The sequence below is a fragment of the Rattus norvegicus genome, chromosome 3 (genome assembly GCF_021556685.1).
Source record: "Rattus norvegicus strain SHRSP/BbbUtx chromosome 3, alternate assembly SHRSP_T2T, whole genome shotgun sequence".
NCBI classification, from domain to species: domain Eukaryota; kingdom Metazoa; phylum Chordata; class Mammalia; order Rodentia; family Muridae; genus Rattus; species Rattus norvegicus.
Genome location: NC_141536.1, coordinates 147,289,931 through 147,307,632, shown reverse-complemented (window position 1 = coordinate 147,307,632; position 17,702 = coordinate 147,289,931). Strand labels below are relative to the sequence as shown.

The 17,702-nt window shown below is 47.8% G+C and overlaps 1 protein-coding gene across 10 annotated transcripts in view; it reads right to left on the bottom strand.

Moving 5' to 3' along the window:
* Dhx35 (DEAH-box helicase 35) overlaps nucleotides 1–17,702 on the bottom strand; it is a 57,249-nt gene that overhangs the window by 12,352 nt on the left and 27,195 nt on the right. For 7 of the 10 annotated variants that reach the window (XR_015683216.1, XR_015683215.1, XR_015683213.1 and 4 more), the window contains 10 exons: nucleotides 17,072–17,184; nucleotides 15,501–15,597; nucleotides 13,865–14,023; nucleotides 11,489–11,699; nucleotides 8,585–8,709; nucleotides 6,898–6,952; nucleotides 3,600–3,695; nucleotides 2,968–3,062; nucleotides 2,438–2,515; nucleotides 811–940 (listed from right to left, as the gene is read on the bottom strand). Coding sequence is in view for 3 of the 10 variants with exons in the window: in XM_087653444.1 (XP_087509570.1) it covers nucleotides 811–940; nucleotides 2,438–2,515; nucleotides 2,968–3,062; nucleotides 3,600–3,695; nucleotides 6,898–6,952; nucleotides 8,585–8,709; nucleotides 11,489–11,699; nucleotides 13,865–14,023; nucleotides 15,501–15,597; nucleotides 17,072–17,184 (1,159 nt within the window). In the remaining 7 variants the exon portion in view is untranslated. Of the gene's footprint in view, nucleotides 1–810; nucleotides 941–2,437; nucleotides 2,516–2,967; nucleotides 3,080–3,599; nucleotides 3,696–6,897; nucleotides 6,953–8,584; nucleotides 8,710–9,131; nucleotides 11,700–13,864; nucleotides 14,024–15,500; nucleotides 15,598–17,071; nucleotides 17,185–17,702 lie in introns of all 10 variants that reach the window. The other 3 variants (XR_015683218.1, XR_015683217.1, XR_015683219.1) reach the window with 2 other exon arrangements.

Below are 17,702 nucleotides of genomic sequence, written 5' to 3'. Positions count from 1 at the left end.
AGCACACATCTCCCAGAATGCTGAGCAGGATGCAAATGAACGCATGACACACGAGAACACTGCCCAGCCTAGCAGATGCTGTCAGCAATGTCAACAGGTGCTGTGGGACAGCAGGCTTCAAGAGTGCTGAATGAACTCAGTGTGCCACTTCCTAGAGGCTCTAGGCTTTCATGGTCTCTGGCCATGCTGGCTAAAGCTAGATCATCCTGAAGGTCACGTGACTCCTTCCAGAAGCCCCTGGTTCCTCTCTAAAGTAAGGCTACCATCAACCCCACCTCAAACAAAGGAAGATAAAGAAAGGATGCAGTGACCTTGATACGGTACAACCTACTGTGGACTCCACTTAAAAGTAATTTTTCAGGGCTGTCAAGATGGTTCAGCAAGTATTTACAGGCAAGCCTTAGGTCCCGAGTTCAGTACACGGCAAAAGAAAAGACCCAACTCCGTATGCAGAAGCAGGAGGATCACAAGTTTAAGGTCATCCTCAGCTACATAAGTTTGAGGTCTAGGACACGACATCATTATAATCACATCATCACACTAGTTATGTGTGCAGTGATATGGAAGCTAACAATTTTTAAGCATTTCCATGAGCTTTAGAAGTTTGGAAGGAGTGACAGCTCACAGAAATAAAGATGGGTCTATCCAGAAAGACACCAGCCTTATACTCACCACTGAATGGGTATATGCAGCTCAGAATGTGAAACTGGCTGCAGGCACATGGCCTCTAGGCAGCCCAACATAAGACCTTGAGAATGCAACCGGACAGAACAGAGCCGGGAAGCCACAGGCAGGGCAGGCCACACCCACCTTCGCTGGACATCTTGGGCACCTGGAACTTGACGAGGAGCTTTTTCAACTGGTCTCTCACAGTGGCGGCTCTGACAAGACCCTTGTAATTCAGGAAATGCTCCTGACACCACTGCGAGCTCTTGTTGTGCTGCAGAAAGGCCACACAGAGGAGACATCGGCCATGTCAGACACAGACACAGCAAAGCAGTACCATCAACACAAATCCTTTCTCTTCCCCCTTTCTGGTGTGATGAGACCTGCCCAACCCCTATCTCTACAGCAGACGGCAGCAACCACGCAATCTCCCTGTTGCTCCACAGCCCCTCTCCACACCACCAAGCAGGAACAAAGGGGCAAGCAGAGACGACCTAATACACCACGGCAGGTCAGACCTGCCTCTGTGGCTCTTGGTCAGTCTGTTAACTTTCCCTCTCATCTTACTGAACTATGGAAGCAATACGACGTGTGCAGAAACCACTTTCAAATCCCGATCTGCACTCAAACTAGGATTTTTTTTCTGCCAATGATGCTTAACTTTTTATTTTCTTGAGTCCAATGATTACGTCTTGTTTTAAATTGTTGCAGAGCAATGTACCTCTAAAATTACATTTTAAGCCATGGAAGAAAGTTTTTCAAATAACATTTTTAAATATGTTATCAATTAAATGTTTTAAATTAAATGTTTAAATAACATTTTTTTTTTTTGGTTCTTTTTTTCGGAGCTGGGGACCGAACCCAGGGCCTTGCGCTTCCTAGGTAAGCACTCTACCACTGAGCTAAATCCCCAGCCCCATAAATAACATTTTTAAAATATAACTCACATCACAGGATTTTTCCACAAGGAAACCAGAGACCAGCATGGTGCAGATCTGCAGGCGCACCCTCTGTGTGAGGCTCGCCTTGGTGGCAGCGCATGCCTGCATCCTGGGTTTTAACTGACTCGGTCTGTATCTCGTTTACATTAGTCAAATCATCCCCAGATCTCTGGTAGAACAAAACCTTGCTAAGTCTCTCTTTTAAAATGTGTTAAATTGGGGCTGGGGATTTAGCTCAGTGGTAGAGCGCTTACCTAGGAAGCGCAAGGCCCTGGGTTCGATCCCCAGCTCCGAAAAAAAAAAAGAACCAAAAAAAAAAAAAAAAATGTGTTAAATTACTGAAAATATGGCTGAATAATATGAAATCGTATTCCCTTCTTGTTATATTATTTCTAAAAGTTTTATATCACTGTCTCTTTTACATGGGCATCTTAAGTTCTATGAATTGCTCTCAGTCCCACAGAGTGGCTACCAGGAAGGAGCATGCAAGCCTCAGCGACCATTTTCTCAGGGAACCTGGGATGACTCTGAGGAGCCCACACAGCAGTGGTTCTCAGCCGTGCCAGCAGAACTTCCCATTCTAATACTGCCCTTCCCTCCACCACAGTAGCATGGGGCACTGGGAGGCCAGGCTGTCAGCCACTTGAGAAAAGGAAACACCGCTTAGCCTCTCTAGCAACTCAAGACTGGACTCTGCAGTGGGGGCTGGTGATCTACCTAACTGGAAAGCAGAGGGGTCTCCTGGCCAGGTATGTGTGAACTGCCCTCTGACCTTGCTCCGAGGTCATCAGAGTGGGTGTGTGGAGGGTCCCGAGTGTGGCTGTGCTTACTTTGATAAACGCTTCATACACATTGAGCATGGTGAGATGGTCACCCTCCTCCACAGCAAACTTCCGGTGCACTCGAGTCTGTGAGGAATAAAGTTCCATTCAGAAGTCGACACCCATGATGCTCTTGTGCTCTGCAGGACCTGGCACACTGCAGGAGGGCTGACAGCTGACCTCCCATGTCCCACAACCAACCAAATGCTGTTCACCGCCCCCTTCAGACGCCACCCTTGAACCCTTCTGTCTATGGAGAAGTTCCTGAATAATGCCGTGTGCTCCCTGGGGTTGAGGAGATACAGATACAAACATACGGAAAGACACAGGCAGTAACTTCAGAACTACCGCCACGTGGTGGTACGCCACATCTGCCTCCAGTGTACGGAAGGTATTCAACCATTCTTGTGAAATATTTCCATACTCATCAAGTGCAGGCGGGACTGCTTTATACAACTGTCGTCAGCGGTCTCTAACCGAGTTCTGACAAGAATGTGCAAGAGAACAGTGTGAAGAGCTCGGGGAGAAGCTGGACTCACCGCCTGAGACTTCTGGTTGGAGGGAAACACGAAGACATTCTGGATCTGCATCATGGCGGCGATACTCAGGATCTCCTGAGAGCAGCCAAAGTTCCCTAAGAACACGAAAGGCCTGTTTGCAAACAGACAATGAACCAATAGGAGAGAAGGGCATCTCCCAGAGTCTGTTCTCAAGAGACAGCAGCAGCATCAAGAGCCCTCAACCTTAGCACTGCAGGGAGGAATCCTCAGGAGAGACATGTGTGGTCATCCATGGCACCATAAGTACTTATATATGAGAGATTTGAAGAAAAGAACTATAAAATTGGACCTTATTTTATAGCATAGACAAGGAAAACATTGGGAGTGCGCTGTAGTGGTCTGACCTATGGCAACCACGGTCCGGTGTGCAGTTCCCATTGCTACTCGGAAGTCCGTAATTACGAGATGCGCTAATTACCCTGACTGAAGCTTTCCACTGCACAGGTATCCAACACCACACTACGTCTTACAAACACACATCTCATCATTAGGTAAAAACAAGCCCTTCACTGCTGCTGCCACTTTTAAACCATGATTGGTCCCTCTTCCCTGGTGCACAGAATTCAGAGAAACCAACATAGAGTCAAAAGGAGCTGCCAGGCTCTACCCACCTGACTCCAGCAGCATCTTGGCAAACATGGGGTTCAGAGGAAACTCTGCAATTCTCATGCCAAGCGGCTCGGTTAGGCGACAGTCTTTGTCCAGACCTGCCAGCAGAAAGAAGAAGTCAGGAGGCAGGCCCCACTGTGCTGCAGAGCTGCAGATCAGCAGTAGCTGGAGAAGAGACGACTCACTGCTCCCTAAGAGTAGCCTGACACCAGGGCCGCACGTGAAGAGAGGAATCCATTGATCACTGATCAACACCAGTTTTAAGATGCTGCTTTTAAGGAACTCTATTTAAGGACTTTGACATAGGCAGCAGCCTGCCCTTCCTCCCGCTCCCTCTCTCCCCTCCATGGGATGCTCCACAGAGTCCACCCTCTGTGGGGTCTGACAGCTGGAAGCACAGACGAAGCAGCCTCGAGCAGCTGTCACTGTGACTACCCACTGCTCTCCTCAGTTCCCACAACCTGGCCCGCTTCCTCACCTTCTGGATCTTACTCCTTAGTTAGGATCCGACAGGCCAAATATTCAAAGACAGTGCCTCAAAAGTCTAGAATCCTCACACCATATGAGCAATCACTGGGCTGGACACCCAGAATATGAACTCTGACCCTGACCCTGACCCTCTCCCCCTTGAAGTAGACAGACTACACCATCTTTCCACCACTTCCCCCACCACCTCCAACTTTCCCACAGGTCTCTTTACCAACCACCACTATCAGACACAAGATTCCCAGGAACCCCAAGACACAGATGATAGTTTCACCAATCAAATGTCCAAAAGCTTGGGGTGAGCCAGAAAAGGTAGGTCCTTTCTTTTCCAAAACAACTGTCTTTTTAAACCAGGGCTTCCCCAACTCTCTCCAGAATGTTTATACCAGTGAGGACAGAGTCTGCCTGCTGTGTGGCTTTCAGAGTCACTGCAGAGGACAGATGACACAAAATAGCATTCCCTGCTCCTCAGTTCACACAGCCCTGTCATAGGCTGAGAGCTGGGGACCAAACTCTAACAAGACACACTACAGGCTGAGGTTTGTCCCAAACTTAAGACCTCTCTCATTCGGCGGACAGCTTTTACACTCACAAGTGATGATTCCTTCACAGAGAAAGAAATGTAAATATAATAAATGAAAATGGTTCCCTCCCGCTCTCTCTCTCCCTCCTTACACACACACACACACACACACACACACACACACCAGAACAAATCACAGACAAGTACAAGAGCTAAAACTCGGAATAAAGCCTGTGAGTCAGATGTAAGAAGCCTGCAATGGGGGTTGGGGATTTAGCTCAGCGGTAGAGCACTTGCCTAGCAAGCGCAAGGCCCTGGGTTCGGTCCCCAGCTCCGAAAAAGAGAAAAAAGAAAAAAAAAAAAAAGAAGAAGCCTGTAATGCTGTTCTCTTTGCTTGTCTGGCTGGTGCTGATGCGTGGGATGTCAGGGCTGCACTCAAGGTCTCGGACACGCCAAGCACACGCTCTCCCACTGAGCTAGGACCCCAGCCCCACATCAGTGTAAGTCCTTAGACATGAAGACTCAAACACAAGAGGCAGAAGAAAAGCAACAAAGTGGAAACTGTGACCTCCACGTAAACCTAAGGACAGTTGAAAGTATATGGAAAGATGTGTGGGCTATGTGCACATGCCATGCCATCTCACACATGAGTGAACATCCCGTGAACATCCCTAGATTTCTGGTATCTGAAAGGAGTCCTAGAAGAAATTCCCATCCATATATACAGAGGGTCTAGAGACACTAACTGTAAACAAACAGAAAGGCTCTCAATATCATAAGTCATCACAGACACACAATTCAAAACCACCAGACACCATTTCATATGCACTAGGTCAGCTGTGCTTAAAAGACAGACAAGATCAAATGTAGAGAAAATGGGAGGGGTGGGAGGGATATCACCAAACCCACATGCTGATGTCATAGCAGCATCATTTGTACTAGCAAAAAAGAAACAATTCACAACACCCACTATGTAATGACAGGAAAAAATCACTAGGTCGCATGTCCGCACGCGGGGATACGACTCAGCAGGAAAAATAAATGCTCCACTGATACAAGTGATACGTGAGTGACCGTAGAGAGAGCTAAGAGAAAGACGCAGTCCACCAGAGACAGCCTAAGATCCCACTTCTAAGTAAGACGACAACCAGGCAAAGCCAGAGTCAGCAGGTTAGCGGTTGCCTAGGACCAACGAGGACAGGAATGGAGCATGAGCACCAAGAGAGACAGACTTCTTTTTAGAATGATGAAAATAGATGAAATTGGATTATACTAAAGACAGCACAGCCCCATGACAACAGAAGCCCTTGAGCAGAAAGCTGTAAAGGAGTGAACTCTATGGTATAGAATGCATGCCTCAATAAAGCTATTTTTAAAATACTCAAGACAAAATCTCAGGATAAAACCTCCACTAGAAGTTACTGACAATCTCAGTACTCACAGGACAGCCCGAGAGGTCACCACTCATAAAAGACATGGTACCTCCTGAGTTGACACCATGTTCTCTACTTAAGACACATACTGTGTTTTCAAACGCACCAACAGGGCTTCCTGCACAGCACCGAGTGCCTTGCCCAAACAGTAGGGCTGCTACCTGCCCCATTCCCATGGGGACCTCAAGGAGAAAATGAAGGGGATTTCAGGGTGTGGCTAGAAGAGGGAAAGGGGTGTAAGGACAGGAACTGGGCTGTATAGAGACCTGCCAGTCTCTGGGTGCCTCTGGGAAGTGTGGCCCTAGTGGTGACCATCCACAGTGTCTGCCACTTTGTAAATTATCATATTGGCCGTGCGCTGGTGAATGAAAATGGCCCCCTAGGCCTACGGAGAGTGGCACTATTGGGAGGCATGGCCTTGCTGAGTAGGTGTGGCCTTGTTAGTGTGTCCCTGTGGAGTGGACTGTAAGGTTACAGATGCTCAAGATAGGCTCACTCTCTTCCTGCTGCCTGTGGATCCAGATGTAGAACTCTCAGCTGCCTGGCCAGCACATGCCTGCCTGCCACCACGCTCCCCACCACGATGATAATGGGCAAAACCTCGGAACTCTAAGCCAGACCCAATTAAACGTTTTCCTTTAAAGGAGTTGCCATGGGGATGGTGTTTCTTCACAGCAATAAAATCCTAAGATGGGTCACGAGTTACTTTTGTCTAATTTCTATTTCAATAGAGTAAATGTCACCAAAGAGTTTATTATACACATGGGGAGGACCAACCCCATCCTTAAAGACTAAGAGCACTAATTCAAGTCCAGTTCTCCATCATCACACAGGTGAACACACGAGAACCAGGCTTACCTCCGAGAGCATAGAGCAGCTCCAAGGCTTGAACCATCGACTGTGCCGGCGGGGGCTGTGGAACACATCAAAGGCCTCCCAGATTAGTTTCTTTGACAGGGAATAGAACACGTGATCATGCCGGTTTACTCGCACGCTATCATACTCCCACCCCCCAGTCTCTGTGCTTTGAAATGTGCCTACCCCATCTCCTCTCCTCTATCAGCAGAGACAGCCTCTACTTTAACTACCCCTTCACTTCCCTAAGCTGCCCTCAGCCTCCCCTGTACTTGGAGCTGCAGACACTACAGCTCAGCACAGGCAGAGGAAGGACCAACTTCTAGTGCCCTGGCCTTGCCAACGGCGAGGAAGCAACATGTTGAAATTACTAAAACTACAGACAACACTGATGCTGCAAGGGCAGCAGGCTCATGCTATGCACTGTGATGGGGCGCTGACACCGCTTTCCTTCCCTCCAAAGCCCTGACACGGGTGTCAGACATCAGGAGACCCTTCGAGGGGCTTTTCCTAGTTAGCCAGCTGACACGATCGTGCCTTTGCAGACTGAACTGCCTTGCCTCCGAATCTGCAGAGAAGCAAACACACTTTAAGCATCAGCGTGACTTAACCGGACCTCACAGATGAAAACCTGAAGACGGTTTCAGAGCACTGGATGGCAGGGTCAGAGGCTAACTAGGTCCTTGCTTTTAGTTGCTGTTTACCAAAGAACAAAGTCAAATTTTTAAAAGACTTGGTGAGTGACTTTATAGACTTTACCCTGTGGGACCTACAACTGATTGGCTACCCACAGGGGAGCCAAGGGATCACTGCAAATCAAACAGCTGAACCAAGCTTCCCTCAGCTGCCAGCCACTTGGTTCTTTGGAGAAGCAAGGTAGGCACAGGCTCAGGGGGAGCTTACAGAGCTGGAGATCTGCTGTGGGAAAGTAATGGGACAGCTAAGCACCACACTAGTGTCTGGGTTCCTGTGGGCACACGGTCCTGTTCTTAGTCTGTACTCACAGGAGCTCTGGGGTAAGTACTTGGGATCACTACACAATCCCACCCTACTGTCAGACTACAAAGCTTTGATCTAAGAGGGCAGATGACATACACACAACTATGTATATCTGCCAACAACACGACTCTACAGTGAAGTCATACTTTACGATTTGACAGGTAAATAATAGCTATAGCACCTTCCCCACTCGCCCGCCACTGCATCTGAGCATGTGCAAGAGCACGATGGGTGTACCAGGAGCAGCCAGGCCAGGCCTCGCATGCTACTGAGGGGAGCCTAGGGGAGCCTAGAGAGCCGAGCCTACAGAAGGCCAATGACTCCACTCCTATAACCTGCCTTAGGAAATGATCACAGATGCCATGGGACACAGGGTTCCTCCCAAACCTTGAGCTCTCTCAGTCTTGGAACTCTACAGCCAGGCGCAGTCACAGACTACGTCCTGACTCCCCACCTTCCTTGTCTCTCTGAGCACGGGACAAGCTGCGCTACAGCTACCCACTGACCTGCCTCTCCCCAAGGAGAAAGGACAGGAGCTACAAGAGGAAGAATAATTCTGGCTCGCCTGGATGCCAATTTGCCCCACACCCTGGATAGGACCAAGTGGCATGCGTGAGAAGAAAGACGGCATGCCTGACCAGTGCCCTTCCCCCATACCCACATGCGCTCCTCAGCCAGAAGCAGGACTTACAGACATGAAGTGGAACCTGAGGACGCTGTCAATCCCTAGGGCTTTCAGCTGCAGGACGACAGGGGCCAAATTACTGCGCTGCATCTCAGGGACGGTGGACTGAGGCAACTGTTCAAAGGCTTCCTCTAAGGATATAAGAAATCAGAAACGGATTAAATGTGACACTCAAATGCACCTGTACAATAGGAGGGTCCTCCTTCTCTAATTTGAACAAGAGCTCTGGGATTCTGGAACCAAGTTATTCTTACATTTAGGAAGGCCCATTCTACTTCAAAAATACTGAGTTGAACAATACCCCTCTACAAAAGCACATTCCTTTACCTCCAAATGCTGCTTTTCAAATGCTTTTGCCAGCAAAACATAAAATGAAAGTGGCAAGCATTTGGGTCATTACTGCCAGGCCCAGTCACTGGTCGCTCTGCATAGGACAGAGTGCTTCAAGGAAGCAAGAACAGACAAATAGGCAAAGAACAATGAAATCAAATCACTAGAAGTGCCCTAGCATCTGACGAAGGATCTAATCACAAAGAGCAAAATTCATACAAACCTAGTTTTTAAATCAAGGAGCCAATGCGGAGTCACACCCAGAATCCTGTACTTGCGTGTCCCACAGGAACAAAAGGTGACTTCAAACAGGAGAAGCACCCAAGAGACAGAGACGGGGGAGGAGGGGAAAGGAGAGTAGTCAGGGGAGGACTTTATGAAAGCCAGATCAAAGGTTGGGGAGACAGGAAGGCTTTTCTGAAACCACTTTCTGTGTCTATTCAGAAAGCCTATGTACACATGCCAAAGCCCTCCACGTAGGTGAACACAGCACAGAAGCACATCCTCCCTAAACAAGCATCACGCAGCCTCCATTTAGACCAGAAGGCTTCAGTTAACAAGAGGAAAATGAAGTTCACCAAAGTCTCCTGGAGAAACATGGCTATCAGTAAGAACTTTAGAAAGGTTTTCCTGAGCAAACAGCCAGCCGATATTCTGGTCTGTAACATAAACTGCCAAACGCATGGGTCTGGCTGGAAGGTTCTAGATGGCAAACAACAGTCATCTAGGAAGTTCTTTAGCTTTAGGAACACTGTGGCTACTGTTACCAGGACACCACTGGCCAAGGCAGAAACAAGTGAGTAGCTGAGAGGCTGGCCTCACTGAGAAGGTGCTGAGCGACAAAGATGTGATGACACAGGGAAGCTGCAACGGCCGCTGGGGCCAAGGCACAGGTCAAGAGGGGCAGAAGCTGCAGGCAATGTCCCTGGAGACCTTGAGGTAGGAAGGACCTGGATCAAGACCAGAAAACAGACCCAACAGGGACAGATGCCCCTGTCATGGACCACGGGAGGCTCAGGAAGGAGGAGAGCAGACACTGGGGAAAAGCTACATATGAGCTGCCAAGAGCATCAGGAGGATCTCTGTGGTTACAGTACTGTTACCAGGACAACCACATGCCCCAGGCACACCACTGGCTAAGGCAGAAACAAGTCAGTAGCTGAGAGGCTGGCCCCACTGAGAAGATGCAAAGACAGACAAGCCCAAGGCATGAGAGGTATGAATGGAGAAGTTGGAAGCAGATTACATGTCTAAGAATGGAGTACAGCTGAGAATCAGGTAGAGTCAAGTGAGAGCAGAGGAGCTAAGGAAAAGTCTTGGAAAGTTCCTGGCCCTTCCCAGCCACACCCACGCTAAAGCAGCCACAGCAAAGGCTCGGTGACCTTCCACCCAAATCCACTTACCTAGCTTCTGCCCATAGCCTATCACGTGACTTCTCTGACATAGGAAATGCTGATGCCCATGTCATCATCTGAGTTGGAGCTGGGGAGATAGCTCAATGGTTAAGAGCACATGCCGAGAACCAGGTTCAGTTCCCAGCACCCACATACCAGATAAGAATCACCTGTAATCCTACTCCAGGATTTGTAACCCTCTTCCAACCACCTCAGCACTAGGCACACATGTGGTGCACAGACATATGTGCAGGCAGAACACGCAAAGTAAAATTACCTAAAACTAAAAGTGTTGTTGAGAATGGTGGTGCACGTCTTTAAACCCCAGACCTTGTGAAGCAAAGGTAGGGAGGTCTCTGAGGCTAAGGCCAGCCTGGGCTCCACACAGAAATCCTGCCTCAAAAATAAACAATTCCTTAAAAAGTTAAACACACAATTACTATACCTACAACTCTGCAATGCCTCAGAGAATTAAAGGCTCCCTTGTGTGTCTCAAGTCTACCCACGCACCTATGCCCAGCACCACTAATCCCTAGGGCCAAAGAGAAACAGCGTAAACGAGGGATGCAAAGACAGAGTAAGTGGACACTGGACACAGGAGGGAACTAATGACCTGGAAATTCCGTCTGCACAGTAAGAAGGCAGGAAGGTGTGCTCTACGGAGGTAGGTGGTGGGGGTGGTGTATGTCTCAGCTCTACTCCCAGTGAAAGACACAGAAACGGCAGCTCTGGAACATCATGGTACCCATGGCTACCAGTGTCAGCAGGCTGAAAGGAAAGCTCGTTAAAGGCCAGGACTGTCTACCAGAATTTCACTGTGTGCCCTCAGAACTAGCGCCTTGTGATATAGAACTGAGCCAAGTACTTGCTGTCTGTGAGGGAGTCTCAGGAGAACCCAGCAAAGGCAAATGGGGATCTGACAGGAGGAGCTTTTGGGTTCAGGAGGCATAAGAAGATAGCACATTAAGCTGAGGGGGTGGAGAAGAAAGGCAGGCAGGCAGGCAGGCAGGCAGGCAGGCAGACAGGCAGACAGTGCTAGGTGTATGAGTCTGTGCTCAGGGGTCTGACACAAGGCCCAGCATTCCTGGGAGGGAGTTGGATTTGATGGTGAGCTCTGCCTGCCCTGGGATCCAAAGCCCAGGCTACTCTAAGAAAATCCAAAGTAGTTAAGAAACACTGTACATACCTGTATAAAGGCGGTAACATTTCCCCGAGCGGTTGCGCCCACCACGTCCTGCCCGCTGATTGGCTGATGCCTGAGACACTGGTACCACTACCAAGCATTCAATAGCTGTCCTAGGGTTGTAGGCTCGAAGCTTCATAAAGCCACAGTCAATCACATACACAATGCCACTGATTGTGATAGAAGTCTCTGCCACATTGGTGGCAACGATCACCTACCAAAAAGAGAAAGAAAACCAGTTGGTTCTTTCCACTGCAAGTTTAAAATCCTAAAGACAGACTACTGTTTCAAGCAGCATGCTGCCAGGCAGGAGCTTAGGACCAGGACACTGGCTGCAAATGTTCCAGTTCTGTACACAGCTTCCCCAAGCTCCTGAGCATTGCTTTCTCATGCACACAGTATGACCACCGCCTCCCCCAGGGTTGTTGAGGGGGCTCCAAACACAAAGAGGTTAGAAGCTAACACTGAGCACACAGTAAGTTCAGTAATGTCTGTTTTCTACTGAGCAGATAACTTCAGAGAGCAACGGGTGCCAGAGGAAAGGCACAACCTGGGATATGCATAATAGGACACTGTGTCATTATATACTCTAATATACATGATAGGATATGCTGTGTCATTATATACTCTAATATACATGATAGGATATGCTGTGTCATTACATCCTCCAATATACATGATACACATTATACATTACATGTCATAACAAAGTTTCCCTTTCACACTGCTGCCCAGACAACATCACTAAAACATGAAATAAATTCAGACCTACTGACAGGAACTGGCCAACCCTTCAAACCAGAGAGAAGCACCACAGAGGAAGGAGATGCCACCAACACAGTCACTGCACAAGCTTGGAGATAGAGGAGGGCCCAGCTAGTGTGCACCAGTCTCTGGCTACCCGCCAGCTGTCCCCTGCCTGAGCTTAATGCAGCTGGGGACATGTATATAAGACGCACACAATGTTTTTCAGTTTTTTAGAAGCTTCCTTTTATACAGTGGCCTTCTATCTAAAAGCTACTGCGGAGGCAGGAGGCAGGTGAGATGGCTCAGTGGGTAAGGACACGTGCTGCCAAGCCTGAGGATCTGAGTTCAATCCCTGAGACCCATGTGATAGAAAAGAATTGACTCCTGTAAGTGCACTCTGACCTCCATGTGTGCACATGACACATGTGCCCTGCTCCACCCCCACATAAATAAATATAGTAAAATGCTTAATTAGGAATGTTTTACAGCTAGGAAATCTGAGGCTAAGTAACTTAGGGCAAGGCAACAGCAGCCACAGGTGGAACCCAGGCCTGCAGACGGGCTGACAGCAGATCATGTGTGACAGCAGTTCATGTGTGATGGCAGTTCATGTGTGACGGGGCAGATTTGGGTTGTTCTATAAGGTGGCACTGAGTTGGAAATGGGTCCTCAGAGCCAGGCCATCCTCACCTACTGCACTCTGAGCCATGTATTCCCCATCTGGGGGAAAGAATATGGGGGAGAAGGGAGGCAGAAATCAGGCACCTGGTTCCTACCATCCACTGCTTCTTGCCACCTCACCCATCCTCAACCTAATTTCAAGGCTAAAGACTTACCTGATTTAAACCTGGCTCAAGGACAAACTGAAACTACTAATGAATGCTTTAGGAACCAAGGTTAATAACTTTATCTAGTTCTGACTGAACGTAATCTACCATGACAGTCTCTGAGGCTAAGGTAATAATGTGCTGTGAGAAATATTCAGCAAACAAAGAAAAGCTACGAGAAGTGACCTGCCCTGATAATTACTGTCAGAGTGGCCTTCTGGGCAGGTTTGGAAATTCTCACAGCACATTATCTACCATGGACTTATAGACCTACCGCATAGAAACATGGGCCTAAGGTTTGAAAGTAAGGTTCTGTTTAGCAAAGTTCACTTCAATTAAAACAACAAAACAGGGTCAAGGGAGAGGGCTCAGTAGGTACAGTGCTGGCTGTGTATGTGCCCTGAATCTCCAGAACTCACATAAAGCCGGGCAGGGGTAGCATGTGTCTTTAATCCCAGAATTCCCACAGTGAGAGGAGGCAGAGAAAGGAGCCCCAGCATTTGTGGGCCAGGTAGCCTTGCAGACACGGCAACAACCTGCCTCAAAAAGGTTTTCCTCCAACTTCCACACTCTGGTCTATGCCTACACTTACACACATGAATGCTCACACACACATACACGAACACAGACTAATACATACACACCGTGGCCTATGCCTATGCTTACACACATGAATGCTCACACACACATACATGAACACAGACTAATACATATAGAACCAAAGACAGCGTTCTGCAGTACAAAGGGGAGCCAATGTGATTACCAATGGCTGCAAGCACCACTGATCACTCACTAGGAGGCTCACCTTCCTGACGCTATGTGACACCCTTTCAAACACCTTCATCTGCTCAAAAGAAGGCAGTCCTGCATACATGGGGAGAACCCGGAGGTGTTTCTTCATCCCAGTGCGAGCCAGCGCCCGAGCCTGCTCGATCAGCATGGACACGACAGTTTCTACTTCTTCCTAAACACGGAACCAGAGAGCAAGGAAGCTGGTCAAGCTACCACAGTGATGGAGCAAACCTGGAACAGGGGCTTTAGCTGTGGTTGCCTTCAGGAGCTGCCGGGTCCCACTCTAGATGCTTTATCAAAGGCTACCAAGTAACAGTGTGGAAGGAGCGAAGCTCTGTAACTACCGTTAATTAGTAAAACCAAACCATCGTAGTTAATGGGAAGTTCCCATGAATAAAAACGAGGAACTGGTAAGATGGCTCAGTGGTAAAGAGAGGAACTGCTCTTGCAGAGGACCAGAGTTCAGTTCCCATCACCATGTCAGGCAGCTTACTCTGCCTGCACTCCAGCTCCGGGGATCCAACACCTTCTTCAGGCCTGCACACAGGCACTGCACTCACTGCACATAGATATGCACATGGTTTTTAATGACTACTTTTACGCAGCTTTTATAGAGTGGCGTAAACAGCACTCCCTGTGCATGCACATGCTGAGCCTTCTGTGCACATGGGCAAGCTGTTACCGACGGAATCATTAAAAGCTTTCCTGAGACACTAGCTATGTTTGCATAAATGTTTGCAGCTGCGGGTAGTTCGAGCAACGTTAAGGCAGAATTCTGGTTTATTCAGTTGTTTTTCCACTATGTAGTTACTGGCTACCTGCAGAATGAGCTGGAAAGAGGTCACAAACAAAAGACCCACTTCTAACTTTAGGCCACTTGGGAAAGGGCACCCAACCTTGTGGTCACAGGATGAGACTGCAATGTGCATGAAGCACAATGCACCATCCAACATGGCAAACGAAGCAGCCACCGACAACACAGAGCCTAACCTACTCTGAAATCAGCCAATGCATTGAAATATCAGAGCAGGAGAGGTGGCTCAGAGGTAAAAAGCACTAGCTGCCCTTTCAGAGGACCTGGGTTCAGTTCCCCGCACAGGCAGATCAGAATCACCTGTAACTCCAGTTCCAAGAGATCCAACACCCTCTTCTGGCCTCCACTGCACCGCATGGTATACATACATTCACAGAGGCTCACACACATAAAATAAAATCTAACCTAAAAAATTCAATTAACCCTCTACAGACAGAATAAGGATGAGCTGATGACTCCCTCACAATCTAGCTGGTAGATGACCAACAGACCACTAGATGGTGTCAAACCAATTTTTTTTTCCTTTTATGCAATTTAGCAGCTACAAAATACAATTAAACATGACCCAAGGGGCTGGCTGCTCTTTCAGAGGACCTGGGTTCAATTCCCAGCACCCACACTGCAGTTCAAAATCATCCATTAACTCCAGTTCCAAGAGACCTGACACTATTTTCTGGCCTCCTCAGGAACCAAGCACACGGGCAAAACAACTATACACATTTTAAAAAGGAAAAAAAAATGTGAAAAGAAAAGAAGCAAATGGCTAGGAACAAGGCTTTATGCTAACTCTGGTGCCATCTTAACATGTCGATGCAGAGGGACTGGGTGGAGTTACCTGGCCAGTAAGAAAGGCTAGTATGTCTCCATCTCCCTCTGTCTGATGGATTTTTACCACAGTGTCCACAGTCGCCTTGATATAATCTGGAACAGGACTGGGGAAAGGAATGAGGAAAAGGCTCATCACTGCAATATGCTCATTAATCACAGATCAATTATCCTAATAACCTGGCAGCCAACCCCATCAGAGTGAATGTGGGCCAGCCCAGCAGGCAATTAACATATGGATAAGTAAAATCAATACACACTCCTCTTTGTCTAGTGCAGCAACCAATAACAGGGCACAGCTAATGATACAGCACTTGCCTAACACATGTGAGGTCCCAGGTTCAATCCCCAGCACAAGAAAGAAAAGAACATTCAATGCAACACTTTGTATACATATGTACACAAAGTCACAATGTAACATTTCTATACATAATTACATGTCAACAATAGGCTATATTTCCTGAGACATAAAGAACATTCTGAATGGACCAGCATCATGGCTGGATTCAGTCTTGATACTCCTGTGCAGATTTGCATGCGTCTGTGGCCATTAGCTCGGCTGGAGAGAGTAGCGCAGTAAGAGCCCGACAGGAGGTACATAAATTATTTATCTCAGTAAGCAAAGACGCCAAGTCACAGAAAGCCAAGGCATATCAGTTTCAGTGCAGAAGCCCACTGCCCAAGCTAGCATTTCTGCTGCTATGATGAAACACCATGGCAAAAAGCAAGCTGGCATATTTATGTAAGTCAGAATCCATCACTGAAGAAGTCAGGGCAGGAACTCAAACAGGGAAGGGACCTGGAGTCAGGAGCTGATGCAGAAGCCATGGAAATGGCTTGCTCATTTTCATAAAACCCAAAACCACCCTCGAAGGTCCTTCCCCATCAATCACCAATTAAGAAAACGCATTACAGGCTTGCCCACAGCCCACACTTAGGGAGGCATTTTGTCAACTGAGGAATTGAGGCTTCCTCCTCTTGGATGACTCTAGCTTGTGTCAGGTTGATTAAAAAAACTAGCCCTCGGAGCACCATCGTCTTCCCATCCAGCACCTAGGGCTGAGTGAATGGAAATGGCAGACACTCCCTCCAGCTAGAGGGACCCAAAGATGAAGTTTATTTATTTTCTGGATTTATCAGGTGCTAAACTAGGCCCAGTAACTAGGTACAGCAAATTAGGATGGCAATTTCTTATTTGAAGGGACTCCTTCCAAAAGTACAAGCTAGATCTTCTTGCTGAGGACGTAAGGAACTGAAAGACAGGACTCAGCACTGTTTCCCTAACTGATGACACTCTGGAAACCCCCAGTTCAGAAAACTGCCAAACCACCTCCCATCAGCCTCCTACCTGACTGTCTCCTCCTAAACTGATGGCCACAGATGCATGTAAATTTGAACAGAAGTATCAAACTCTTAACAGTGATGCTGGCCCAGCTTCCAGAATTCTCCCAGTAACAGGAGCTGTACCATGCCCCCCTCATTGTCCTCCATTATGGAGGCAGATGATGTTCCTTTCCCTATTATCCTACATGACAGGTGAGGTCCCAAATCACCATCACCAAGAATCAAACATTACCAAACCTTTGTAGGTAAAAGATATCCACTGGAAATGTCCGTCCTTCCACTGTGAGTATCACACAGGTATCCCTGGCTGGGTCACTGGTCTCATTCTGGTTAAAGAAATCTCGAAATTTCTAAAATTAAATAAATATATAAATATTTTTTCACATTAGCTAAAGGGGTGGGGGGTGCACAGTAATCCATAGAAAGAAAGAAAATATAAGTGGACCACAGGAATTAGATACACACAATTACACACTGCAGAATAACTTGTTTTAGAGTCAGGCTCTGATGTGGCCCAGCTAGGCTCTAACTCACTAGTTAGCTGAGGCTAGCCCTGTACCCCTGATCCTCCTGCCTCCATTTCTTGGGTGCTGGGATTACAGGTGTGGACTATCCCATCACCTCACAAAATGCTTTCTTTTTTTTTTTTATGGCTCCACCAGGCCATCTCCCAACATGGACCAGCTTTCGTTTGTTGAAGACACGGTCTTGATGCACAGCTCAAGCAGACCTGAAACTCTATGTAGCCCAAGCTGCACCCAAACTCAGTATCCTCCTGCCTCTGCAAGTACAGACATGCATCACCACAGCCAGCTAAGTTTACTTTTCTCTTATTGAAACTGCAGAGGAAATTTCAGTGACAGATTCT